General features: G+C 45.0%; 2 protein-coding genes across 4 annotated transcripts in view; one reads left to right on the top strand and one right to left on the bottom strand.

Annotated features, from left to right (window-relative positions):
• Positions 1-27,890, top strand: part of LOC144798327 (nuclear receptor subfamily 2 group F member 6-like) — a 768,088-nt gene that overhangs the window by 10,001 nt on the left and 730,197 nt on the right. For 2 of the 3 annotated variants that reach the window (XM_078669149.1, XM_078669143.1), the window contains exons 2-4: positions 3,428-3,518; positions 25,969-26,007; positions 26,363-26,485. Coding sequence is in view for 2 of the 3 variants with exons in the window: in XM_078669143.1 (XP_078525269.1) it covers positions 26,465-26,485 (21 nt within the window). In the remaining variant the exon portion in view is untranslated. The remainder of the gene's footprint in view (positions 1-3,427; positions 3,519-25,968; positions 26,008-26,362; positions 26,486-27,890) is intronic. The other variant, XM_078669144.1, reaches the window with a different exon arrangement.
• The window catches only part of BABAM1 (BRISC and BRCA1 A complex member 1), a 57,117-nt gene continuing 29,237 nt past the window's right edge, over positions 11-27,890 (bottom strand). The window contains exons 4-9 of the mRNA XM_078669152.1: positions 23,034-23,154; positions 18,595-18,673; positions 6,686-6,710; positions 6,116-6,245; positions 5,200-5,286; positions 11-1,418 (exon numbers count right to left, since the gene is read on the bottom strand). Coding sequence (XP_078525278.1) covers positions 1,218-1,418; positions 5,200-5,286; positions 6,116-6,245; positions 6,686-6,710; positions 18,595-18,673; positions 23,034-23,154 — 643 coding nt within the window. The 3' untranslated portion in view covers positions 11-1,217. The remainder of the gene's footprint in view (positions 1,419-5,199; positions 5,287-6,115; positions 6,246-6,685; positions 6,711-18,594; positions 18,674-23,033; positions 23,155-27,890) is intronic.

Below are 27,890 nucleotides of genomic sequence, written 5' to 3'. Positions count from 1 at the left end.
CAATGTAACAAACTACAAAAACATCCAAACTTTATTGATTCAATCTGAAACCAACAAAACAGAACTTTTCATCAACAAGATCCTCCTCAGACGCCGTTACTTACATATTGCCACATGATACTTTACATACGGTTGAATTTGACTTCCGGACATCTGCTACAGTGTCACACGAGCTTACATCACCCTTTCATTATGGTAACAACCAGTTCTTGCGTTCCTGGACACCATCGGTATTCTTGAAATGAGTTAATTGGATTTTGGGGTCTTTAACATTTGTTACATATTGTTTCTGCACCTACTATCGTGCTCTTGATGTTTGTTTAACTTAATTATATCTTTGGACATCATCCAGACTTCAAGAAGAATCACAGATGTCCCTTCACACAAATGTAATGCCTTTATGCCCACCTAAGAGAACATTGAATGTATATTTGCATGCCGTCCTATTTAAAAAGAAAAAAAACCTGCAAAATGTGAGGAGGCCAATTGTGATCAATCGGAAAATTCAACAGACTGGAGCACAGTTGTGTGCATCATCTCTCTTCATTGGGTTTAAATAGGTCTTAAGTGCTCAAATTTCCATTTTCTGTGTTCTCAGTCTCTAGTGGACGTGTGTCTACTTTCTTTCTCAGCTGCCACTATTTGCATAGAGTCAAGCAGTCTAGGCTGTCAGGCTTAACAGCAACTGCCCACGGCTGGAGAGAGGCAAAGATGGAGATTGGGGAGTACAACTGCAAACTGTAATTTAGGGTGAGGCTTAAGATAAAGCTGCAATGCCACATAAAAGCTCTTTACAAACGCCGAAGACGGGTCTAGTAGGGGAGGCCGATTTTTGCAGGCCAGAAGTGGCAAAATAATCCTTTCAGCTTCGAGTCTGTTTAAAAAAAAAAAAGATTTTGGTAAAATAGCTGGTGTGAGCAATATTGTGGCGTGGAGACTACTGAATGAGCAAAACAGACTGTGGTAAGTACATAATGCAAAACAATGTGTCACTTCAGAGAAGTGCAAGGACACCTTGTTCCCAGTAAGTTCTTTACATTCTAGGCTTCAGTCATTGCTTTTCTTTTGGTGCATCATCGCCTTTTTACCAACAATCCATATCTGTAACAATCTGAACTATGCCCAAAACGCCAGAAAGAAGCTACTTTCACTCTAAGGCTTAAAGAGTCCACAGGTGTGCCAATCCGCGCTGCATTCTGGCTGCACCGTCCCGGCCATCAGACCGTTGCTTCTACTTCGCTTGGTTCCTCCTCCTCCAGGAGGCTATAAGAGGCATGTGTCTGGAAAGGCCTCTGCAGAGGATGTGCAAGCAGCTTGGCCATGCAGTTGTGGAGTTCCACTGCAGGGCCGCTCAGAGACACTTCGTATTTGTAGTTGGTGCCTTTAGTGTCCAAGTTCCCGAAAAAACTAAACATATCCTGGGAATACAAAGAAATTATTTTCAGAAAAGGCTGCTGGAATAGCCTGTCACAATGAATTGCTTAATGGAAATATACCCATTTGGGCAATCAGTATACCAATGCTAATTCACAATTATTTCCCACATCACAGCATGAATACAAATCATCATCTATTAAAATAAGCTTTTTATGGGCCTGCGTCTAGGTCCAGTTGCTTCCGAAAGCAGCAAAAGCATTAGGCAGGAGTTCAGAGGTGGCTGGCAAGAGATCAGAGTACAAGCATTGGCAAAGCCAACAGGGCTAATCAATAAAATGAGAGGGATGAGATATTGTCTTTGGCAATGCTCATATGTAAAGCAGCTGTAAAAGATTAAAAATATATATATATATATATATATTATTGCCTTGTGTAGTGGTTTTGAAGCAGGTTCGTGGATGATAAAACATCCAACATGGCCAAAAATGTGTGGATAAGTAATCTGAAAGCCCATCCGTACACAATGCACTAGCAGTCATTTTGTCTTTTCTTCGTTAATTTAGTTTACCATTCATAGATGGCCAATGGCTATTTTTGAACAGTAAATTAAATTACCAAAACACAAAGAGTGCAAAAAATAATTGATCCAGTGGCCCGGTAGCAATGTGCAACTCTCGGGTTCTGGCAAAAGAAAAATATAAAAAGTGAGAAGGGAGCCACTCACTTGTTTTAATATACTAAACATAGTGTCACTCAGTCTCACATTGGGTGCGAGTTTGATATGCTGGAGCAGAATTTCAGTTACTGTCTAGAGATCTTACTTTTTGGAGAATAGTCTCACTCATTTGGTGCTCACTTCCCAGCAGTCTTACTCAACTGGCATACTGGCACTCGACACACACCTTAGTCCGCTTCTCTTTGTGAATCCCCTGGTTTGGGCAGTGTCTCACTTACTATATGGCAGCCTCAAGCCTTGCTCTTACTCATAGCTGCCAAATTGTCCGTTTACCTGTGTGTGATATTTCCAGGTTTCAGAGTTATTCAATGTATTATGTTTGACAGAGTGAAACTTTATCTTGAGTACAGAAAAGCAATAACGTCAGAAATAAACCCCCTTTGTTTACTTTTAAAGTCTCGATATAGTCTTACTACACCTGCAACATCCATGAAGTATTTAGGTAATGTAATGCAAAGAGTATTGTCCAAAAGGGCGGGTCTGGCTGAAGGAGCGAGTTTTGTAAGGCTGTGCCATTGGGGGCTATGACTTAGACCGAACCCCCTCCCACTTATGCAGATTGACAGGAGGATGGGGGAATAGTATTGGTATTGTATGAAGGACTGAATATTTCATTTCAGAAGAAAGACTTTACACTTTTTAATTTATTGCTCCAAGATTGACATTCTCCATTTTGGAACAGTACATTAAAAATAATAACATAAAAAAAGTTTGGAGACGAAAATGTCATCACTGGGCCAGCTCTTGATTTAAAAAAAAAATGTTTTCTACCAATGTCATTCATCATCAACAAGAAGCATCAGCAAAGTCAACGTATGCAACACTATCAACCAGTATCCGCTTTTTAGTAACCAAAATAGCAAATTGAGGACTGGTAGTTTTCCTTTAAAGAAATGGAAGCACACGCTATTTCAAAACGCAGAGGTGTCATGTTTCAGGTTCAACACAGCAGGCTTAGTACTAGTCTCGTTTCGAGACTTAGCAAAAGGGACAGTGGAAACTGAAAAGTCCTGAACAGTACATCACTCAAAAGACTAGTACACCTACACGCTCCCTTCTTCGTTTCCAGTACACTTCCGGGGCATGATAGGTAGAGCCAGTTTTCAAGGCAAAACTGATATGGAGTCTGCCTAACAAAGAGGTGTTAGTTGTGGTTCTTTGCTGCACACTAGTTTGCACCTTTTTATTAGTCCCTTATGCGTACAATTTTGATCCTTCTTGGATACCTCACATTCAGTATTCCCAATATTTTCCTTCCCTCGCTGTGCTTATGCTCGACACTGTCAGTTATCCTATCTTGTTTTACCTTCTCAGATCCTTTACGGTCTGATTGCAATGGCAGACTTGGGTTCATGTCGAGTATACTCCTCAGGATTATTCTGCGCTGCTTCTGCTATCAACACTGGTAAGCTTGAGTTTTTAATGCTCTCTCAATCTTGTTTATGCAGTATATTTTCCAGTTGCCTCCTACAGACTGTTCAGTGTTTTACAGTACTCTACCACTGAGGTAATCCAGAGCAATCCTTTCCCATGACAAATCAATTCTGAGAGCAGGTTCCAGTGTAGTGCGTCTCTTTCTACCTTTCCCCTCGGATTACTACAAAAGGTGTGTGGTTTACTTCACACAACTATGTAGGTGTGCAGACAGCAGTGGCTTCTAGCAGGTCTGCTTACCAGGAACCTGACGAAGTAACACATTCTGAACTTGAGGCAAAGGAGAAGTGATAAATGATAATTTAATATAGAGATAAGCTATTCTTCAAATCGCAGTCATAATGCTTTGTAGCCAACTATTCTACCATCAAACTGCAAAAGAACACTAATTATTATAAACGTGCTTGGTGTATCTTGTTAGCAGCACCCTGATTGTTCTACCTGGTGGCGAGCTGTCCGTGGTAATCCTTTGCGCCTCGTCAGGCCCTCTCCCATGGAGTTAGCCTGCCTGCCTACTGACACTAATTGCACAGTAAGCAGTAGTAGTACTCCAGTTGTGCTTTACATGCGAGAACCATAGTTTCTGTTTTGATGGGTAGGGGAGCTTGCATGCTTGATGGAGGTTATGGTCGTCATGTGAAAAATGTTAGAATTTTGGGTGTTGTGCATGAGAACCTGAGAGGTGCTCCTATCGTGTCACTGTAAATTTGGAGATATGCAAAGGACTTATTTGTCACAGCAGAGGGGAAAGTTGAGATGCACCCGCCAGCGGGGCCTGTTTTTTTTCCTGGAGGGGTGGTGGCAGTTGGAAGAGAGTTTCTAGTACATACCATACATATGGTTCGGTAAGGAGCATTGCATAAAGCTCTCTTCTGTCACAGAACCTTCTTCTTGTGCCTGTCGTGTAATTGCTAACCTTTGTTTGCTCAAAGAGTTGAGGAGAAAGCCATGTCTATAAATCTCTTCAGAATTCACTGTGAGCTTTTGATTCAGGGCTTGGAAGTGTTCCTAACCTTGTCAGGCTGTACTGAAAGGTTGCACCACACGTAGGCCAGACTTTCACTATCTGGGAATTTTAAGGAGAGGGGCCCGGCCGCCTTTGCTTGCAGAAGCTGCAGTGCCTCATCAGTTAGCTAGTTGACTTTCTGGTTCAGAAAAAAAGGACTGCCACATTTATCATTTGAAGAGTTATTTGGGGGTCACTGAATGTCTTCGGACGTAAGCAACTGTTTTCTTCAAACTATTTCATAAAGATAGGGTTTTACTTTTATTTGTCTGGCTTGGCGATTCTGCTCCAAACCGTTTTCTCAGCCAGTGTATCCATCTTAGATAGGTGAACATTTCTGTTGTGGTAAGAAATCCTGTTACAGATTTGTGGTTGGTCTTCCAGAAAAACTAGTTTATTGATGGTTGTCAGGTAAGTGAAGAGATGCTCTATGGGAGGCGGCAGGTCTTCTCTCTTAGGCTCCTCATCTCAAGTGCCAAGTGGAACAATTCCTTCTCAATAGAACTTATGCACTGTCTCGCCTGCTCTCACACAGACTTTCTTCATGGAGGCGTGGGGTCATCGCAGCGATTTACCAAACTGTTTTTTTTCTGTTTAAATGCTAGAATAAGTCAATAAAAATATGGATTCCTTTACTCTCTCTTACCTTCCAGCTGATCTCGTCTTCTTTTTCTTCTGTGCCATTGTGGATGTAAACCACATCAAAAAAGAAATATGGACACTGGAGCATTTTCTGTAAAGAAATGAAAAGGGATTGATTAGGAGCACAAGGATATGTATATTCCACCAGTTCAAACTGTGCAAATCATCGCGTACCCACGGACATTATTCAGAAGCAGCGTCCAAGTGCAGCTATCATGCTCAGAATCTGAAGGAATTTAATATCAGATGAAGCAAGGACAACTAAACATAATGACAACTTTCACAGCACTTACAATTAAGGTCTTGTTCTTTAAGATAGCACTATGAAGTATCTTGCTGTAGTAGATAACTTTTGATCACAGACAGAGAAGATTAGGCACCCGTTTATTCATGCCTGCCAAGTACATGGTACGTCTGACACCCCTGTTTTGACCCGTGACTGGCAAAGAGCTAGACACTGCGGAGTGGAGTGGTTTTGGGGTTAACACGCAGTATTCCAGAAACCACTGAGTGGGACTCTGGTAGTTCAGGTCTTCTGCTAAATATATTTCCTATCTTCTTTCCTAGTGCATGATAAGAAGGAAAAAAAGGACAAAGACCCTAAATGGTCTAAAGGACATCTGGAACAATAATACTTACTAAGCAGTGATAAAACTCAATACTTATTCATTTATGTAGGTAAGTATAAACAGTACATATAGTCCACTTCATATGCCTGGCACTTTATATATGGGACTACATGTTCTTTCAGGGCATTTATACAGAACTGCAGTTTTTTACTTTTTAAGGCATGGTGCATTTGGATTGAATTGTGAATTAAGTTTAAAGATGTAATTTAATACCTCCCCCCAAGAAGTCCAGCTCAGCGCTACCTCCCACGCCCCAATAACCCTGCAGCTTACTTCAGAGTAGCAAATTACCTTCATGGGTTCGGTCAGAGAGAGCTGTGGCTGAGAGGCTGTGCGGCTGTATATGAGGATCATCCGTATCACGTAGGGCGGCGGTATAGTCTGCACATTCTCTGTGACCGGGAACTCACTCTTCTGCTGTCTTTGTAGGGAAGAAAGAACATCTTTCAGTAAGGTAATGGACTGTAACAGTAGAGACGACTGATGTGGGCACTGCGTGGAGCTTGAATGTTACTGGGTTTGAGAATGACTCACTGAGATGGGGGATAGAGGCAGAGTTGCAGAGGGGAGAGAATGAGGTGGTGGCCTGACAGTGACTAAACAGAGGGATGGGAGAAAAGGACAAGAAGAGGCCAGTCGGAGAGGGAAGGTGACAAATGTTATTGAAAGTAGTGACAGAGCAAGCAGGCACAACCCTTTTGTTCGCTTTAAGAACATATGACCATCCCACAAAACACACTTGTGCTTTGACACAGCTGGTCCTCCAATTACACATTTCATGGTGCATATTAAACAAACAGACATTTGAATTGCTTTTGCTCTTACAGGCATTCCTCAAAGGAATTGAACACACATGCTTACATTAAATTGAACAGGCCTTCCAGATCTTGTTAATTATGAGTTAAGGTTAGAAATTGTAATCAAGCAATCTGATCAATAGGAATACCTGCAGGCCACAGAAAATGCATTCCTCATAATACACACAAGTTGCATTAAAAGCATCTTTTATTGAACCCCCTTCCTTACATATGCCTAGAGAGGGGTTTTTGGATCTGTACAAAAATATGTCTGATAAAGCCACAAATTGCAGGTAAATAGAACATTCCTTTCAATAATTATGCCTGTTACTCTTCTTAACGACTTTTGTATAGGTCGGGGAAATTTGAATTATGCAGGAGTAATTTCGGGGATTTTACATTACTCTAGACAGGTAATTACCTAAAATAGCGGGATAAAGCCCATTTGCGTCATTATCAGTACTCTGGCCTAAAAATCCCACTTAAGGAGCACAGGAACAACAAACTTGGCAAGCATGAGCAGCTGTTCAGTTGCATTTAGCGCTATTTTCTTAGTGCAAAATGCACCCTCTGTTCCTTTTTGTATGCGAAGGTGCATTTGGCACTAGGAAAATAGCGCTAAATACTGGGTTACGCGCCTCTCATAATTCTGCCTAATTCTGCATACTTTTGCCGTAATGAGCTACAACATATTACGCCCACCCTTACTTTTGTACTGTGATCCTTATTCCAGGTTTTCCAGTACATCAACCTGTGGGAAGGTAGGCCTGACCGAGCAGTAATGGATCGAGGACAAAAATCAACTAATTTCAATTAATGATTAAAAAGCTATCTCAAAAAAGGAAAGACTTGTGAAGTCCACCTTAAGAGATGCTTCTTGGAATGAAAAGATAACTAAGTGCAGTAGCTTTTACTATACAAATCAGCTAGCATTCAAAGGTCAACACAAAAAAAGTAGCCTGTGTATCAAAAAGGTGATGCCACAAAACTTAAGCTATTCAGTTCAGACAGGTCTAATTTTTAGCAAGTTGGTTCACTGTGTAATGCAACAGAATGGTTAATATTTAATCACTTTTTTTTTTAAATAAAGCTATGTCAACAGTTATACATTTAATGCACAATATGGATAGTGCAGAGCTGCCCACAAAGGTTTCTAATACCAGTGGAAGATGATTGATTCATTAGTATCCTCAAAGCTGGCTGTTTACAATGGACGAAGCCTGTTCTACAGAGGTTCTCACTTCAGAAGGAAGATGACCAGGACCCCAATGACTTTAGCAACTACTGATTTCATCAGTCATCTTTCATTTCTTCTAAGACTGAAAAAAAGCAGTGGATAGGAAACTATAAAACAGGCAGTGGCAAAACAAATCAGTATTGCTTTATAAAGTGAGAGCCAAGCTATTGGCTTTACAAGAGCTTGTTTGTAAAGCATTGTATAAGAAAATAAACATTTCAAAATACATGTGAAAAAGCAAAAACACCTTTAGATATCTCAAAACTGTACATTGGATTAACTATTTTCAATCTTTGTATAAGACACTGTTTACTTTTCAGATACGTTTCACTGCAGAAACTGAACAGAATTTAAAAACAATAGAGAAAAAGTGTGAAAACGTAAAAGAAAATGCTTGCCGATTCCTAATTTACTTTCAAAAGGACTCTGAACTGAAACAAATGCTCATCCATTTGGTCCTCTGCAGTAGCCCAGGGAGCAGATGTTTGGGCCCCCAAGAATATATATATTTGTTAATCATGCAAAGTTTACCTTCTGCCTCAAATAGCGGCTGAGAGAGAGCAGCAGACAGCCCCTACCTCATGAGCCATAAAGGCATTAGTGAGCTAGGCAGTGGGCTTTCAGGCAAAATGTAGGAAGCCCAGGTTAAAACAGAAAAAAAGGCCAAAGGTTGCTCTTTTTTCAAACTACTGCAAAATGAATATGCTACTTACCAGTATGCATCTGTTCTTGGCATGTAGGGCTGCTAACATTCATATCTATAGCATAGATCGCCGCCTAGTGTTGGGTCCGGATGATTGCACATTGTTGTCCTGGACGAGTCTTCGAAGTATCACGAGATAGGTGGCTCCTCCCCTGGACTACAGTGCGCATGGGCATCGACTCCATCCCCAGATTGTTTTTAGCCATTGTGACAAAGATGGAGTGTAATAGTGTAAGCGATGGCCATGCTTAAGATTGAATGCAAGAAATGTCTGCAGCCGCTACGGGCGCCGGGGAGGAGGGCGGGCGATATGAATGTTAGTAGCCCTACATGCCAAGAACAGATGCATACTGGTAAGTAGCATATTCAGTTCGAGGCATGTGGGCTGCTAAATTCATATCTATAGCATAGAATACATAGCAGTCCCTCCATTTACGGCGGCCGCCCGTGCCAGCTGCAGAAGTTTGAAAAAGTGTTTTAAGAACAGCCTGTCCGACAGCTGCCTGCTGTTTGGAATGCACATCTACACAGTAATGATTGGTAAACGTATGTGGTGTAGACCATGTGGCTGCTCTACAAATGTCTTCCAAAGGAATATTACCTAGGAATGCCATGGAGGCCCCCAACTTGCGTGTGGAGTGTGCCCTGGGGGGGACCGTTAAAGTGCGTTTAGCTTTCTGATAGCAAATCTGAATACACTTAACGATCCACCTGGCTATTCCTGCTTTGGAAATGGGGTTGCCTTTGTGCTGGGCTGAGAAGGCAACAAAGAGTTGTTGTGTCTTTCTAAATTGCTGTGTTCTGTCAATATAGTACATTAACGCCCTTTTGACATCAAGCGTATGGAGCATTCTTTCCGCCACTGTTTCGGGGTTTGGAAAGAATGCGGGCAGTTCGATGGTTTGGTTGACGTGAAACTGCGACACCACTTTAGGAAGAAACTTGGGGTTAGTGCGCAGCACCACCCTGTTTGAATGAATTTGTATAAATGGCTCTTGTATGGTGAGCGCCTGTAGCTCACTAACACGTCTGAGAGACGTGATGGCAATGAGAAAAGCCACTTTCCATGTTAGGAACTGAATCTCACATGAATGCAGAGGCTCAAACGGGGGACCCATCAATCTGGTGAGGACCACATTGAGGTTCCACACAGAAGCTGGTGGGGTACTGGGAGGGATGACCCGCTTCAGCCCTTCTAGGAATGCTTTAATGGCAGGCACCCTGAAAACAGAGAGATGCTGCCTGTTTTGGAGATAAGCCGCTATGGCGGATAAGTGTATCCGAATGGAAGCATATGCTAGGTTGCATTTGTAAAGATGTAACAAATAGCAGATGATATTAGGAATGGATGCATCTAGCGGGTTGATATTGTGTTCTGTACAGTAAATGACAAACCGCTTCCATTTTGCCGCATAGCAAGCTCTGGTAGTGGGCTTTCTTGCCTCCTGGATGATGTCCATGCATTCAGGAGGCAAATCAAGGTAGCCAAACTAAGACCTCAGGAGCCAGATCGCCAGATTGAGCTGTTGCGGATCTGGATGCTGAATGTCGCCATGGTTCTGCGTCAAGAGCCTGGGTGTGAGGCGCAGCCTTTGATGCGGTACCACGGAGAGTTCTAGAAACGTGGTGTACCATGGTTGGCGCGCCCACGTTGGAGCAACCAGGATGAGCGTCATCGAGTGTTGCCTTAGCTTTCTTGCCACCAGCGGAATGAGAGGCGCTGGGGGAAAAGCGTACGCAAATCTGCCTGACCAGTTCATCCATATCGCATTGCCCTGCGACTGTGGATGAGGGAACCTGGCGGCAAAGCTTTGGCATTTTGCGTTTTCCCTTGTGGCAAACAGGTCTATCTCTGGAAGACCCCACTGTTGGAAGTACGGGTGGAGCACTGATGGATGTAACTCCCACTCGTGCATCTGGTGGCTGAACCTGCTGAGCAGATCCGCCATCTGATTGTCCTTGCCCGGGAGGTGTTCCGCCATGAGGAAGATGTTCCTCTGAATGGCCCACTTCCACATGCTCTGAGCCAGATGAGACAACAGAGGAGAATGCGTACCTCCCTGCTTCTGGATGTAGTACATGGCTGTCATGTTGTCCGTTCGGATCAACACGACCTTGTTGCACAGATGTACCTTGAAGGACTTGAGCGCCATGAAGATTGCCATCAATTCTAGGTAGTTGATGTGCATCTTCCTTTGCTGCGTCGTCCATAGTCCCTGCACTGTGTAGTGGAGCACATGAGCTCCCCACCCCTGGAGAGATGCGTCCGTTGTTAGGATAATCTGTGGCACAGGCTCTTGGAACGGTCGGCCCTTGCAAAGGTTGTGTGGATTCCACCAATGCAGAGAGTTGTATGCCCAACCGGTCACCAACACTAGGTCTTTTAACTGTCCTCGAGCCTGAGTCCACTGATGTGCCAAGCATTCTTGGAGCGGACGCATATGCAACCGTGCGTGCGGGACTATGAAGATGCAGGAGGCCATCATGCCTACCAACTGCATGAACACTCTCGCTGGGAGTGAGTGTTGCGGTCTGAACCTCTGGATTAGCGACTGGATGTTGTCGATCCTCGCAGGGTTGGGCTGAGCTGTGGCAGCCAGAGTATTTATCGTCGCGCCCAAATACTGCCGCACATGGGCTGGCTGAAGGTGCGACTTTGGATAGTTTAGTGAAAACCCCAGACTGTGAAGGAGGTGAATGGTGTGGGACATGTCCGCGGCGCACTGCTGGGCCGACTTGGCTTGAACCAGCCAGTCGTCTAGATAAGGGTAGACGTGTATGCTCAGTCTTCTGAGGTGCGCCGCTACTGTCGCCAGACATTTCGTGAACACTCTGGGGGCAGTGGTGACTCCGAAGGGGAGGACCTTGAACTGGTAATGGCGGTTTTGGATGGTGAACCTGAGGTACTTCCTGTGGGATGGATGGAGTGGTATGTGAAAGTAAGCATCCTTGAGGTCCAAGGTTGCGAGGAAGTCTCCCTGGTTTAACAATGGAAGAACCTGCTGCAGTGTTAACATGTGGAAGTGTTCCGAGAGAATGTACTGGTTCAGGGGGCACAGGTCTAGAATCAGTCTGAGTGAGCCGTCCTTTTTCGGGATTAAGAAGTACAGGGAATAAACCTCTGTGCCTTCTTTCTCCACCGGCACGAGCTCTATTGCGCCTTTTTGCAGCATCACCAGAACCTCCTGCTGCAATAAGTGCAAGTGCTCTGCTGACATAGGACGTTGTCTTGGGGGTATGTTTGGTGGAGTGGATGTGCGCTCCAAACAATAGCCGAACTGGATAAGTTTCCTGACCCACCTGTCTGTGGTGATGGACTTCCAGACTGGCAGGAACTGTTGGAGTCTCCCCCCGACAGGTGTTGGATGGTCGGGGGGCAGTGACAGGGAGTCACTGTTTGTTGGTGGCAGAGGAACGGGAACTGTTGTTGCCTCTGCCTCTACCCTTGGCACTGTTTCCTCTGTATCCACCTCTGCCCTGCTTGGTGTACGAGGATTGCGCACCACTTTTAGTGAATGGCGTCTGCTGCGACATGTGCCCTCTGTTAACACCTCGATTGCCTGAGCGACGAAAAGTGTTCCCTCTAAATTGTTGTGACTGGAGAGCACCCATGGACTTTGCAGTCTCAGTATCTTTCTTGATCTTCTCCAGGGTGGTGTCCACCTGGACCAAATAACCTGTCTGGGTTAACGGGCTGGTTGAGGATAGTAGTTTGTATCTCAGGCTTGAACCCTGAGATGCGGAGCCATGCCTGGCGCCTCAACATTACACTAGTGTTGATCGCTCTCGCTGCCGTGTCCGCAACGTCTAGCGCACACTTTATAGCAGCGTTGGAGATGAGCTTTCCCTCCTGGATAAGCATCTCAGCTCCTTCTTTAAACTGGTCTGGAAGGTGTTGCAACAGCTGCTCTAGGGTGTCATAGTGTGCCCTATCGTATCTGGCCAACAGAGCCTGCGTGTTTGAGATGCGCCAGATGTTGGCCGCCTGAGCTGCTACTCTCTTCCCCGATGCCTCCAGCACTTTTGACTCTTTGTCTGGGGGAGGAGCTTCACCCGTGGTTTGGGAGTTCGCCCTCTTGCGGGCATTCGAGACCACCAGAGAGTCCAGAGGCAACTGGCCCTTTATGTAGGTTGGGTCGCCAGGTGCCGGCCTGTATTTCTTCTCTATTCTAGGGTTGACAACCCTTGATCTGGTGGGTTCCTTGAAAATGTCTGCCGCATGCTTAAGGACCCCTTTTAGCATTGGAAGAGTCTTGACAGTTTTTTCAGCAGTGGAGAAAGTGTCAAAAAGGAAGTCAACTTCCACAGGGTCAGCATGCATCTCCACTTTATGGTTTGTAGCTGCCCTTTCAATTAAGGCATTAAATGCCGCAGAATCTTCAGTGGGAGACGTCTTTACGTTATAAATTTGAGGGTCAGGGACTGTTTGCTGGTCCCCTTGATCACCTGTGTCCATCCAGGAGTCCTGTTGCTCATCAGGCTCTGCGTTTGCCGGAAAATTGTACTCCTCATCCTGCTCCCCTTCATCCCCATCAGAGTAAGTGGGTGAAGGTGTTGATATTGATATTGATATTGATATATATTTATTAAGCGCTCGTACGCCCGGGGGCTTCATGGCGCTATAGGCAGGAACGCAACACGCTAATCAAAAGTAGGAACAACGCAGCTCAGCAGAACGCTTGGGAGTGTCTGAAACTGAGGATGTTATCGCAGAGTTTTAAGTGAAGAGGGAGAGAGTTCCAGAAGGTAGCTGCAAGATAGTCAAAGCAGCAACCTCCGAGACGTTTCCTCTTGTAAGAAGGGACAGTCAAAAGGGATTTGTGCATGGACCGAAGGTTGCGGGAAGGGTTGTATCTGTTAAACAATTCTCTGATAAATAGAGGGCCAGAATCATGTAGGGACTTAAATAGAATGCACCCGGTTTTAAAAGCTACCCGCTGCTCAACAGGCAACCAGTGTAGCTGTTTTAGCCCTAATCTGACAGATTGCCTTTTTGATAGATTGAGAATGAGTCTGGCTGCCTGGTTCTGAACCAGCTGGAGGCGCCTTAGCTCTCCAGCCTGGAGCCCAAGATAAAGACTGTTGGAAAAGTCCAATCTAGACAGGACCAGGGAGATGACGATCTGAGTGAGGGCCTCCAGGGAGAAAAAGCAGGCAATCTTCCTGATTTTCTTCAGCTGAAAAAAGCTGGATGACAACTGCGCCAACCTGCCTTTTCAGGGAGAGATCCTCACTGATAAAAATTCCTAAGCTCTTGACTGAAGATGACTTAGGCGGAGGGTCTCCCATGCTCGATGGCCAGAAGCTAGGATTCCAACTAAGTACACTCTGCCCAGGCAAGATCAATTCAGTCTTGCCTGGGTTGAGTTTCAAATGGCTGCAGCTCATCCAACTCAGGATGTGAGACATGGTGTTTTGAAACTCTTCCACTGAGTCCTTGGTGTTTAAGGGAAAGATGAGCTGCAAGTCATCTGCATAGTTGAAGATGGTGACTCTAGCTTTCCTAAGAGAATACAGAAGGGGGCGTAGATATAAATTAAAAAGCAGGGGTGACAGAGATGAACCCTGAGGTACTCCACAGATGGTAGATATAGTAGGAGCTGTGAAAGTACCCAGTCTCACAGATTGAGTGCGGCCAGTGATGAATGAGCGAATCCAGCTCAACGCGGGGCCCCTGAGACCCGCCTGCTCGACACGGTTGACCAAGATGGTATAGTCAACCGTGTCGAACGCGGCCGAAAGGTCCAGTAGCACCAGAGCCTGGTGGATCCCCTCATCGGCATTCCGCCTCAAAGTATTCTGCACCGAAAGCATAACTGCTTCAGTTGAATGACAAGGGCGGAAGCCTGCCTGATTGGGCGCAAGATACTTGTTGCACTTCCCCTAGGCTGTGGAATAATCTGTTCAACCAGTACTGGTGCTTCTGGTGCAGGTTTTTTGCGCTTTAGAGGAATTGTAAACGACTCCAAAGGCTGTGATGTTATTTTCCTCTTGTAAAGCGTGAGCTTCCCGGTGTCGGCGTCGATGAAATGCTCCGACCCCTCTTCTAAGAAAGGTTGTCGATGACTCAAACTCCCACCCGGGTGAGTTGGCTTCGACACTTCAGAGTCTTTGGGCACCGTCCGTGGTGCGAAGGCCTTCGGCGCCACCTTAGGCGGTAACGTGTAGAGGATCGGCATCGAAGTCTTCTTCGGTGGGGTAGTCGGCTTCGGTGTGGAAGGCGTTTTTGGTTCCGACGCTGAAGCCTTGTCCCTAATTCGCTTGAGGGAGTCCGAGACCTGCTTCGCAAAGGAAGCGGACGGTTTCGTCGACCCGACCGATGACCTCGGTCCACCCCCAGGGGAAGACCCGAGCGTCGATGACTTCTGTTTGTCTGTTCGAGGCGCAGGAGCATCCTTGACCGGTGCGCGTCGATCTTTGTCCACGGCCGCAGACGTCGTCGGATCCGCGGCCTTGACTTTCGGCGTTGGGACCCCAGACTTCGGCTCGGCGCCGCTGGCTGACTTTGTCTCGACGGGCCGTTTGCCTTTCGGCTCGACAGACTTGCCTGATGTAGGCTTGACAGTCTTCTGGGATTTTGGCTCGACCGCCTTGCTTGCCACCGGCTCGACGGCCTGTTTCGAGCTCGGCTCCTTGACCACCTTCGGCACCCTTGCCTGGTCGACAGCTTTCTTCGGCTTCGAGGCCTCCGACGACGACGGCTTCGATGGTGGAGCAGTCGTCTTCGGTTTCGATGGCAGCTCGGCCATCTTTGTTTTCGTCGACATCGACAGTTTCAGTTTCGATTTAGAAAATGGCGGTTCCGCTGAGGTGTCCGTAGCCGGGCCGGAAGGCGGGGCCGTGGATCTTGGTGTAAGGTCTTGGGTAAGGCCGTGTGGCGATCCCTCGACCTGAGCCTTTGTAAGAGTACGAACGGGCCATAGCTCTTCCTCCGAGCTATCTTCCATGGCCCCATATGCTTCGTCGTCGTCCCCTACCTCCTCGACGACTTCCTCCAGGTCTTGGCCTTCGACGTCCGCATCGTAGTCGGACTCGACGTCCACCGATGGAGGTGAAATCTGCAGTTGAAGCTCTTGCTCGTCTGCTTCCACGTTGTCGAAGATGTCCACCGGCGCTGGAGCCGATCGCTGGGCCTCGAGGCGCGCCACGCGCCGCATCTTGATCGTTTTCTTCGATCGAAATCTGGAACAGGCCATACAGCTGGCCTCGTCGTGGTCCGGCGACAGGCACTTGTTGCACAGAGGATGGACGTCAATGTGTGGGTACTTGGAACCACACACGGGACAGTTCTTGAACGGACTCCGTTCCATGCCGTCGAAGTCTTGCTGCGTCGACTGGGCCGCGATCACCGAAGAGTCACACGACTCCCCGGATATCCGACTCGACGAGTTGGAGTATAGTCGGGACCGAACGCAAACAATACCAGACGGTTCAAGGAAGGCCTTCTGGCCTTGAAAAAGTTCTATAACGATTCCGAACAGGAGTTGTCGAAATCACATCCGAACCCAATGGCGGAAAAAAACAATCTGGGGATGGAGTCGATGCCCATGCGCACTGTAGTCCAGGGGAGGAGCCACCTATCTCGTGATACTTCGAAGACTCTTCCAGGACAACAATGTGCAATCATCCGGACCCAACACTAGGCGGCGATCTATGCTATAGATATGAATGTTAGCAGCCCACATGCCTCGAACATATACATTTTGCTGTGCTTTTACAGACAAGCTTGGCAGGGTGGAGAGTACCACTGAAAGTTTGGTGGTAGGTATATGAGGGGCAGGGGGGCAGCACATGAGAATGAGAAAAAAATCACAAACACTCATGAAGTGCTGAAACAAAATAAAATCTGTTCCCTGGATGTGAGCAGTTGAAGGATACCAGTCATACATTAGAAGGATGTTTAAGAAACTAGGCTCATGGGGTGGGACAAACACAAACCAGGAAGGAAAGCAGTGAATAAGAGGCAAGTAAATAAGTTACAAGACAGCAAACGAGAAACTAAGATTTAAGAACTAAGAAATGTTCTGACACAAACCCACTGTAAGTTTTAGGTATGGACCACAAGACGTCTTTCAACATCTGACCAGTATAACCCATCAATTGGTCAGACTGAAACAGCAGCCCACATCCCAGTCTATCCCTTTACAGACCATAATGTAGCACATAAACCGCAAATATATAGCCCATGGATTTCACCTTCCACATTAGAGGACCTGCAAGCATGCTTGCATTGACTACATGGCTTTTAACAACCAGTGCACCTACTCATAAAAAGCAATAGAGCACACCTTCTTGGGCACAATTCCTATTATTAAGGAAAGATCCCATTTTGTTAGAGGTCAACTGCACTCCATTGCCTTGCAGGATGGCATTGGGGTTGCTTTCAGGGCAGAATACATGTTCTAAAAACCTAATCACCACACATGCGGTCACCTCTCTCCCCATAGCGATCTCAGGACAACGAGAATGAAGATCCTTCAAAACCTTGAAAAACAATGGCATAGCCCTCTAAGACACAGGCCCCACACTTTTAAAAGCAGTTTTTCTACCGGGGCTCCTTGGAAACTTAACTGCACAGCAGTAGCAATGGCCTATTTTTCTTGCGCATTCTCATGCTGCAATCCGCACACTTCCTAACCACACTTTCTCTACCTGCAGATCCAAAACCAGGCCAAAAGTAAATACTCCTGAACCTCTCAGTTATAAACACCTTGCTGGCCACTCCTTAGTTGTGCACACTACCTGATGATCAACTGTGTCATATAAATCAATCTTAACCTCAAATTCACAGGAGGAACTAGTCTTGTTCCTCTGAAGAATAGACTGTCCTGCACTGACAGGCAGCACCATTGTTGGAGACACTGGGAATGTACTTGGCATCGAACTGGTAATCCTGGCAATTTACAAGTTAGAGGAAACTAACCCCTTTCTCGAAAAAAATCTCTTGAAGGGTATATTATCAGAGAAAACCCAAAAATGTTCTTCCTACAGGAAGTCATTAAACTTTCTGATTGCCCAAAATACAGCCAATGTCTCATTTACAATCGTGGAGCAATTACTCTGTATTCCTAACTGCCCATGAGGCACCAAAGTTACACGCTTACTCTCTCGTCTCTACTTTAAAGACCGCATCCAAGCCCTTCTCCCTTGAGAAATTAAGTGATACTTATTCAATACAAGAGTGGAAGAGGTGTGGCGCATCCCAGGGTGCCTGACTCCGGACCACAGGGTTCAAGGTTCGATCCCAGGTGCTGGTGGCAGGTTAGCCCAGCACCATGTGACTGGGCAATAGCTAGCTTAATCTTCCCGACGGCCCCCAGCGGTGGGGCACCTCTCCAGTGGTAGCTGTGCACTTTACAAATGCTGGTATTTCATTTATTTACAAGAGGCTCCATCTATCAGCCCTCTCAGAATCAAACGTTACTGTTCTCACAGAGAATCTCCAACCTGATCACACAAACATTCCTTAATAGCACAGACTAGACTTCCATTCTCAAATACCACACTGTCCTTTATAAATACATAATTTACACAATGTCTAGACAGGTTTCCGAATTAGGCTCATGTCAAAGAATTTGTACAATGCAGAAGCTTTAAAACCGCAAAAAAAGAAACAAAAAAAGTACTAACTTGTGTTGGAGGTTTTTCAAGATGCCGTTTGCCAATTAAACATTTCTGAACAAACAAGTAGTTGTGTGACTGATTATATTTGCCTGGGAGTATCCTCTTTCTTTTTCATATTTATTTTTATGTTGGTAATACTCTTATATTTGAAAACCTAACAATGACATGGGATTGAGAGAACGCACAGTTACACCCTCACATACATTGACTAACCACATTTAATCAAAGCATCTGAAGAGGCTTTAGCAGCAAGAAGATTGCACCACCCCTATCTTTCTATGTGAACAATGTGACATAAATACCAGAATTTAAAATAGATTTAATGGAGTATACAGGCAAATCCATACTCTTATGAAATCCAGAAATGCTAAGTCTTGTGTCTCCATTGTGCCCAGTCTTAAAAGGATACTGAAGTGATCACAGATATTCGTGTCCAAGTCGTACAAGCAGCTGCAAACTTCTCGTGGATCTGAGGTGAATCCTGACAGCTGCAAGAGAGCAACAAGTTAAACAAGGATGATAAAAATAAAACACAGATAATTAGATCACTGACTGCATACTTATCTTGCAAGCAAGCATTGCGACCTCCGTGATGTCATTGATTAGGTCAATGGTTACCAGTAATGTAATGGACGATGTCATTTGTGATATTATAAGCAGTGTCTTGGGCAAGGGCTATTGTGGCCTAGTTCAGTATACTATACACATTTCAGAGGCTATTTGCTTTAGATAGCAATCACACACTCCTATAGAGTAGTTGATTGACATAAATATTTATGGCTTCCTGCAACTTGCATTATTTTGCAATTCTAGTAAAGAGCCAAAATATTTGATACATGCATCTGGCCGCAGATTCCTTACCTTTGAACTTCCAAGCATCAGGCTGGATCCAGAAGATTTTTCTGATCAGTAACCCTGCGCACCAGTAGGTGGCGTCAGTCGACTCCACGTGGCGTCATGTTAGCCATTGTGACATCCACGTTTTTCGAATTTTTGTCGACTCCTTTTGGTGTGCTAGGGATGTCCGGTAAGAAGATCTTGGGGTTCAAGCAGTGCGGTTCCTGTAACAGTGCTGTGTCTGTCAGTGTGTCTCTGGTGCCTGGAGCGCGACCACAACACAAAGTTGTGCTCTGATTGCCAGCCCATGGCGCAGATGGCTTTAAGGCAGCGGTCCCTAAAGCTGATCGCGGCCCAGCATCCGGCACCACAGAGGTCACCTCGCCGGTCCAGGTCTTGGCCGAGAGGAAAGTCCTCTTCTTTGAAGTCAGGTAAGAGGCACCTCAAAAAGCACAAGAAGTCGACATGTGCCAGAGACCCAGCAAGTTTAACAACCTCTGCGGGGCCATGTTTGCGGTTCACCCTAGCCTTGTGGGTCAGGAGGCCAGAAGTTGAGCCAAGCCCGATCCCCTTATCCACCGCAAAACCTTCGTAGTCCGATCCGCAAGGATCATTTTCACTCAGTTGATGGCAGAATACACCATCATCTCGACCAATGACGAAATATTACCTCGGACAGGTGGGTGTTGCAACTAGTCCGATGGGGCTACCCCCGTCGAGACTACTCCTCCATCTATGCCTCTAGTGTACGATCGGCTGATGGAGGACCACCTTGCTCCACTTTGTGAGGAAGTCAAAACTCTCTTGTCCAAGGGAGCGACAGAGAGGGTTCCCGGGCCAGAAATAAGTTGTGCTTGTTATTCCCACTATTTTCGGGTTTCAAAGAAGGGCTGAGGCCTTCTTTCAGAGCCCTCAACTACTTCCTCAAAAAGGAGAAGTTAAAGATGCTCACCTTAGCTCAGGTCCTTTCTGCCCTGGACCCGACAGACTGGATGGTAGCGCTGGACTTGCAGGAAGCCAATGCTCGGGTCACTATCAATGTACCGAAGTCACACCTGACTCCCTCTCAGACTCTCCCTTTCATTGGGGTGGTTCTGGACACGGTGTAGTTTCGGGCCTATCCTCCCGAACGGCGAGTCCAGGATATTCATGCTATGATACTAATTTTTCAGCCTCTATCCTGGATTTCAATGAGAATAACTGAGGCTGTTGGGCCTCATGTATCCTGTTGATGGTTCGTGCACGGTGGCGCATGCAGGCTCTGCAGTGGGACCTGAAGTTCCAATGGGCACAGCATTGAGGAAATATCACCGATCTGGTTCAGATATCTGAGGACACTGCGAAAGACCTGCAGTGGTGACTGACAAACGGCGATTGGGTTAGAGGCAGAACCCTCTCCCTTCCCCACCCGGATCTAACAGTTGTGGCGGATGGGGCGGCCATTTTGGGGGGAGGTGGAGATCAGAGGACTCTGGTTTCCGGCAGAAGCCAAGTTCCGCATCAACCTCTTAGAGCTTCGTGTGATCAGACTGGCACTGAAGGCCTTTTTACCATCCATAAAGGGAAGGCTGGTTCAGGTGTTCACGGACAACACTATCGTCATGTGGTGCTGCTACAAACAGGGCGGAGTGGGGTCGTGGACCCTCTGTCAAGAGGCCTGCACCTTTTGACTTGACTAGAACAACAGGGCATTTCCCTGGTGGTTCAACAACTGGCCGGTTTTCTGAACACCAGAGCGGACTAACTCAACCGAATATGCTTTGCGGATCACGAGTAGCGTCTCCATCCGGAGGTGGGACAAGGTCTCTTTCAGCAGTGAGGAAACCTTGGTTAGATCTGTTCTCCCCCAACCAGAATGTGTTATGTCAGCAGTTTTGCGCGTTGGAGTTTCCAAGGGGGCTCTTGCTGGGCTGCGCTTTTCGTGGTGAGTAAAGCTCAAGCCACCTGTACGCCTTTCTGCCCAGAGTGCTGAAGAAGATCAGAAGTGACCAGGCACAAGTCATTCTTGTAGTTCCATATTGGACAAAGAGAGTTTGATATTTGATATCCCGAGCTTCTGGCAATGAGCATCGAACCTCCAATCAGGCTGCCCCTTCGGAAGGATCTCCTGTTGCAGCAGCAGGGGAGGGTCCTCCACCTGAACCTTTGGCCATTCTCCGCCTCCATGCGAAGTTATTCTGGCAGCCAGGCGTCTCTCCATGAAATTTGTATACGCCTGCCGATGAACAAATTTAGTAAATATTGTACAGAACAGTCCAATGACACCCTTATCTGCTTCTTTAGCCGATATTCTCAATTTTATCCTTTTCTAGGCCCAGCAGGTCCACTATCTAAATAGCCTTTTTGGTGGCAATTACCTCTGCCAGAAGGGTAAGCGAACTACCCGCACTGTCATCACAGCCTCCTAACCTGACAGTTTTCCCGGACAAAGTGGTACTAAGAACTAAGACATCTTTTTTGCTCAAGGTGGTAACTCCCTTCCATCTAGGAGAGTATGTTACTCTGGCCACTTTCTATGCACCTCCACACCCTTCCAAAGAAGAGGAGCCTCTCCACAGTCTGGACCCAAAAAGAGCGTGGTTGTTCTACCTTGATCGCACTAAAGAGTTCCGGGTGGATGATCAACTCTTTATAGGATACGTGGGAGCAAAGAAGGGGCGTGCTATCCAAAAGCGAACCATTTAACAACGGGCTATCCTCTGCATCAAAATGTTATGCCTTGGCAAAGAAGCAGTCTTCTGAAGGCCTTAGTGCCCATTCCACCAGGGCAAAAGCAGCTACCACAGCCCTCCAGCGTGGTGTTAGTGTTTCTGATATCTGCCAAGTGGGCATCTCTGCACACGTTTGCCTGACCCTATTGCCTTGATCCTCAGGTTCGCCATGAGGGCCTGTTTGACCGCTCTGTCTTACAGGACTTCCTGGTTTAAAGCTTTTCCGCAGTCCCACATCCTGGGAAGGTATTGCTTGGTTATATGCTCAAAGGTAAGGAATCTGCGGCTAGATGTCTCTCCCAGATGGACAAGTTACTTACCTTTGGGAACGCCTTATCTGGTAGAGACATGATGTAGCCATAGATTCTTTACTGACCCACCCATCTTCCCCGCACTACGGACTTGTCTTTTAGTGTCAGGGCTACTTCCCTTCAGGGCTCTAGTACATTTTTTCACACCATAGTCAGTAACCTCATGGCTCTGCACTTCTGGCGTAGAAAGTTGTGAAAGAACTGACATCAGCACTCCAGAGTGTCGGTTATATTGACGGCACGATGCAGAGGACATCACTCCGATTCGACCGACACACAGGGGTACAGCTAAGAAAAATCTTCTGAATCTAGCCTGACGCCAGGAAGTTCAAAGGTCGTTAATCTGCGGGTAGACCATGTCTCTACCAGATAAGGCGTTACCGAAGTTAAGTAACTTGTCCTTCTCTCATTTATTTCTTTGAATATGTTCAGTTTATACAGTTGCCGCAGTCTCGTTTTTGCTTTCAGTCACTATCTGTAATTGGTGTTCATGTGCCCTATCTAACAGTTGGTTTGATTGGCCCAAGCTTGATGTAAATCTGAAAGTGCATCTTAGGCTGCAATCCTGTTTCCAGTAGCTAACTAACTGATTTCTGCATAAGCCATTTTAATCCTCTCAGTTATCTTGCACACTCCTGGAGCAAGTGAACAGATCTCACTGGTGATAAATGCACTTTGGTTCTCTTCTGTCCATTCTCCAAGGACCTCTGCAAAGGTGACATGCCAGGTAGTACAGGATTTTGCTAGTTCTTTACAGAAAGACAACATTCCGCATTATACTCAGGCATCATTGCACCACCCGCTTCATCTTATTAAGCAATAGCGATCTACTGATAGGAAATTAAATCTTCAATGTAATTTTCAATCCCTCATCAATAAGGAACAAACCTCAAAGAGTCAGGAAGATGCCATCCTGACAACTGCTCAAACTAGGAGTTCAATATCCCAAAAACAGTGCCAAGCCTCAATGTTTAGTCAATCTTACTCACCCACATGGCATCTTCATTCACCACCACCAGGGCAAACTCATGTCGCTTGTCTATCCTGTGCTTGGTCCTCACAAACATCTCAATCATCTTCTGTGAGACATTAAGGGCATTGCTTTTAGACCTGGTGAAAAAATAAAAACATACTTAAACAGACACCCAAGATTGGACTGTATGCTCTGAAAAAACTAAGCTAGTTTTCAAACCCATTATAATGTAAGCAGCCCAAGACTGCATCCCAGACAATATTCCAAGAGAGAGGCTGTAGACAGCCAACATACTTCTAAGGAGAGCAGGTGTTCTAAAGCAGCTTGGTGAAGCCACAGATTCTATAGAATCGAAGGGGCCTGGAAAGGCAGGTTATGCCATTAACACCATCTTGATACCAAAGGGGATGATGGACGGAGCGCTTGAGCAAATCAACCACTTACCCCCAGTCAACTGATCTGGGTTTAATTCATCATTATTCTTTAGCTCACTCCACCACCCCAGTTCAGACATAGCCATATGCAAATCAGTCTGACCCTGTGCCTCATGGGAACAGTCCAGCCCGAACTGCAAAGCCATGTCTTGCCTGGACCGGAAACAAGCATCCTGGGACCGGTTTCGGGTTCATAGCCCTCATCAGCCAGGCTATCTTGAATCCAGTGCCAAAGTGATCAAGGGACCCACGTCTGGGCATACCCTGCCAACTTAGGGCGAACAAAGCGATACCAAAGGGGATGATGGGCAGAGCACTTGAGCAAATGAAACACTCAACATCTCAGGCCTTGAAAAATCTACTCACCCACTCGCTAGGGCGATTCAGTTTTGGTCAGGGCAAGCTATTTGTAGCACCTACTCTTCCACGATGGAAAGTGAATTTAAGCTGGAAGGAACAGGTGTTCTGTTCATTCAGAAGGTGAATGAGCAATGAAGACACCTTTAAATTTTGTTTTTATCTTAACACATTTGCTGTCTGTTCAAGGACATAGGTCAAATGTCAGTTTGTCTTTTTACAAATTGTTACATTATCCTTGAAAATGGTGTTTACTTTTCTTTCTCTTATTACAGTTAGATTTGTTTGTCAAGTTAGCTGTCTGATGATCATTGTGAACCAAAAGGCTGTAAGATGTCAGTTTTTTTTTCTATCACATTTAAATAGCTTGTAAATGAATAGTACAAATATTCTAGAAATATATCAGTAATTACTAAACTTTTTTTGTAATTCAGTAGCTTCATGCAAACATAGATTTAAATAGGAGAAAAATAAATTAGAACACTTTACATGGTGATGTACAAATAACAAATATTTGCAGAAACTCGATTTCCAAACATTATACACTATATATTGTTATCAGTAAAACCACATGACAGCTCAGTGAATTGAAATATTTGCCCCGGATCACATAATTTGAAACCAGTTTATGCGTCAAGAGCATTATAATTAGGTCAAGTAGATTATTTAAGTCACTAGACCTGCAGGTCCAGTAACATTTTTATGATTTTTCGAGGCTTGCACATATGATGCTACAAGGAAGCAGCCAAGTAATGGTATTGATTTTAATACTTCAGTTTAGGCTTCAGATTGGGGTTAATGCCACAGCTGTGCCAATTTTTTTAAGCACTGCTAATTTGGTCGAAGTACATGAAGCATGTGACAAATTGGTGCCGGAGGCAGGAATAGAAACCAAGCCATGTGATCCCTTGTTTCTAATAATCACAACTTTTAAGAAAAAGTTTAAGAATATGATCTCAGAAAACAATGACTGTACAGACTTTGCCACAGATTGTGCCATCCAACTGTACCTTTTGTTGGTCCACCTTCATGGTCTTGTGGTCCACTGGCATTGAGCCATTCGTCTCACCTATTAAACCATACTCATTTACTGATGAATCATCCCAGCCTTGCAGCTAATAGGTGTTCCTGCTCCTTGCACTATCAAGCACTGATGTCATCTTGATGTACGGGACCTAGACTTTCAGTTACAAATTCCTTGGGCAGCTCTAAACTCAAGAAACCTTATGACTGCAACCCGCCTTGAAAACCAGAGAGCTTTGTCCAAGCTTCCTTTCTAAGGAAAACTCGTCGATTCAAGTTTGGATCCACTGCTTCCTAGGCACATTGCCCAAAGTAAATTAATTCCTACACTGTGTTTAAGCTGGGCTTTCCGTCAGCCTTCTCTGTGACGATCACTGGTGAAATCCACTTTGACGTTTGTCAGTTCAATCATCTCCTCTTTCACAATGTCATTTAACATTTTCTTTATTTCAGCCCTCACTAGTGTCAATATTCTTCCAACTTTATACAGACCTGTAATAGCATCTGGTTTCACCCCAGTGTTATGTACATACCTACTACGTTCACCTAAGTCTTGTCTAAAAATAAACATTGTTCCTTTGACAAGATCATCAATAGCTGTAGGCTTACATCACCTGCCTTTATCCTTAGTATTATCTCCCAGGCTTAATGTTCTGTCAGACTTAGGTTCACTTGACAACTCTAATATTACTGCTGTATGGCATTTTCCCTGCACAGTCATGCAGTATTCCTTGGTCCCCATTCACTGCACGCTCTGTAGGTTAACGATGTTTGAGTCTGAACCATGGTAACTACTGCTGCCGATTTTGTTGTTCTGTTTGCACTTAAGTTCTTCAAGGTTTACTAATACTTATGACGTAATACTTGCTTCACCCCCATCACTCTTATTCTAAATTGCTATTTCACCTTCACTCCTCATACTGCTTTGCCTCTCCCTCATGCAATATTCTTTTTTCAACTACGTTCACTTTCAATGACATCTTTTAATTATGTTTTCTGCCACCAACAGTCTACTGCGTTGTACTAGTAACAGAATTAACCCACCTGTCATAACTCCAAAATAACATTTGACCGACAGTTCACGCATCCTTGCCACCAATTCAACAATCGCCTTCCCAACTTTTTGTTTCCTTGTAGACAACAAGCATCGCTGAAAATCTTGGTCAGGAGCCAATCGTAAGTATTTAAAGACAATTTGTCTCTCTTTCCCAAGTACACTAACCAATAATGCTTTTTCTGTTGGGATGTAAATCTTGGCCATCTAAGGACTCCAAATACTTCTCAAACTCTTCAGTTTCTATTGGTGGGTTGGCTGGATGTGCTTAAAGTATTGGTGGTAGAATTATAGCTGAACATACCATATTGAGCGTACAAACCATGTTAAATATTACATATTTATTTTAAGGTCCTGGGGTCTTTGAACAACAGTGTGTTTTGACGAGTGAAGTACAAAATGCGTAAAGAAAGCGGTTTCTCTAGGAAATCTTTTGCTGTTGCAGGCTGTTTCTAACGTTCCTCTTAACCTTCACAGAAAATGCAGAGTCCTTTGCTGTGCATGCGTGCTCTATGGCGCTTCCGACTCCGGTCCAGATAAAGAACAGATTAATAGACAAGTGTTGCTGTCGGGGCTTGCATGAATGTAGAAAAGTTTATGGTGAGTTTGTTTATACATTTTTAACATTTCTTTATAAATAAGTTCCTCAAATGGATATTGCAAGCAGGTCATTGCCACATTATAATTCCAATGATACTCCTAGATATGCTTGTAGCAGTAGTTTTGTCACGTTGTGTATAGATAAAAAAAATTGGATGAGGTGGAACTCGACACGGATATCAGCATCATCATAATCTGGTGGAGACAGCCTTGTTGAGGTGTTCTAACAGCGCTGCATGTAGATAAGGGCCTCGCTGTAGTCTTGTTGAAATTGTTGCAGTGAGGGTTAAAGATGTGTGCCTAGACCATGCATGTGCATTAAAATGCAATATGGACTTAAACATAAACAGTAACAATTTAGAGTAGCCTTGAGTGGGCAGAACAAACCCTAAATGTATGCAAGTCAGGTTGGGCTCACCCTAGCGTGCAAGTCAACAAAGTTCTAGTTAAAGATAATATCCGTTAAAATATTGTTTTGGGATTGGATGGATACGACCTCCTGGGTCTCTGAATTTTGCACTGCCTGCAGCTCATTGCTACAATCATGTTATTTTCAAAGCAAACTGGCAGGGTTAAACAGAAAATGTATTGGAACTGTGACCCCGAGCGTGGTCCTTCTTTGCCAGCCAACATATAAATGACCTGCTTCCGAATTCTCGCACTCCAGCCGCAACAAACATAGAACTTAAAACTTATATAGGAAACATTCTTTAACCAGCTTAGAAGGGCATGACTGGAAGGCATAACAGCTTCATGGCTATGTTTGGTGAGATACACCTTTGTTGCGTTGCCCATGGGTAATTTGGTCACTCAATATATAAAAGATCAACATGGACACTATGGGAGCATCTAACAGTGCCAAATGTCTCCATCAGTATGTAGAGGTCTCTCGGCATCATCTGAAGGTCACACCCTTCTTCTCATTGAGTCAGAACTTGGACATAATATTATAGATGCTTCATTCTCATTTCAGTTTAACCTATACAAAACAGATTTCTCTCTATCAGCTGACAAATCTCCCACGAAACCTTGATTCAATAATATGCCTCATTTGGAATCATACCTACTCAGGTTTTTTATTTGCCTTGGATTCTCCCCGCCTCTCTCTTCACCCCTATTTTAAAAAAAAATCATAAACGACCTTCTACCCAATCATTGTTCCAGAGTTGCAGTTCTATCATAGGTTGGTCAGATGTTCAATATTCGCTTCCTCTAGCGATTCAGAAATACTTATTAGAACAGTGGAAGCGAACCTACACGCTTCAGCCTGTTGTATAGTAGGAGTTACGAAACAAAATATATAAAACCCTTCTTAAGCCTCATTGGCTCCCACTGGAAACCAGCATAACTTTTTAAAAACTGATAAGTGCTCACCTGGACATCAAGGAGGTTCACGAGTAGCCCC

This window comes from Lissotriton helveticus, chromosome 12 (genome assembly GCF_964261635.1).
Source record: "Lissotriton helveticus chromosome 12, aLisHel1.1, whole genome shotgun sequence".
Lineage (NCBI taxonomy): Eukaryota > Metazoa > Chordata > Amphibia > Caudata > Salamandridae > Lissotriton > Lissotriton helveticus.
Note: the sequence above shows the minus strand (reverse complement) of the source record. Positions and strands in the feature narration are given on the sequence as shown.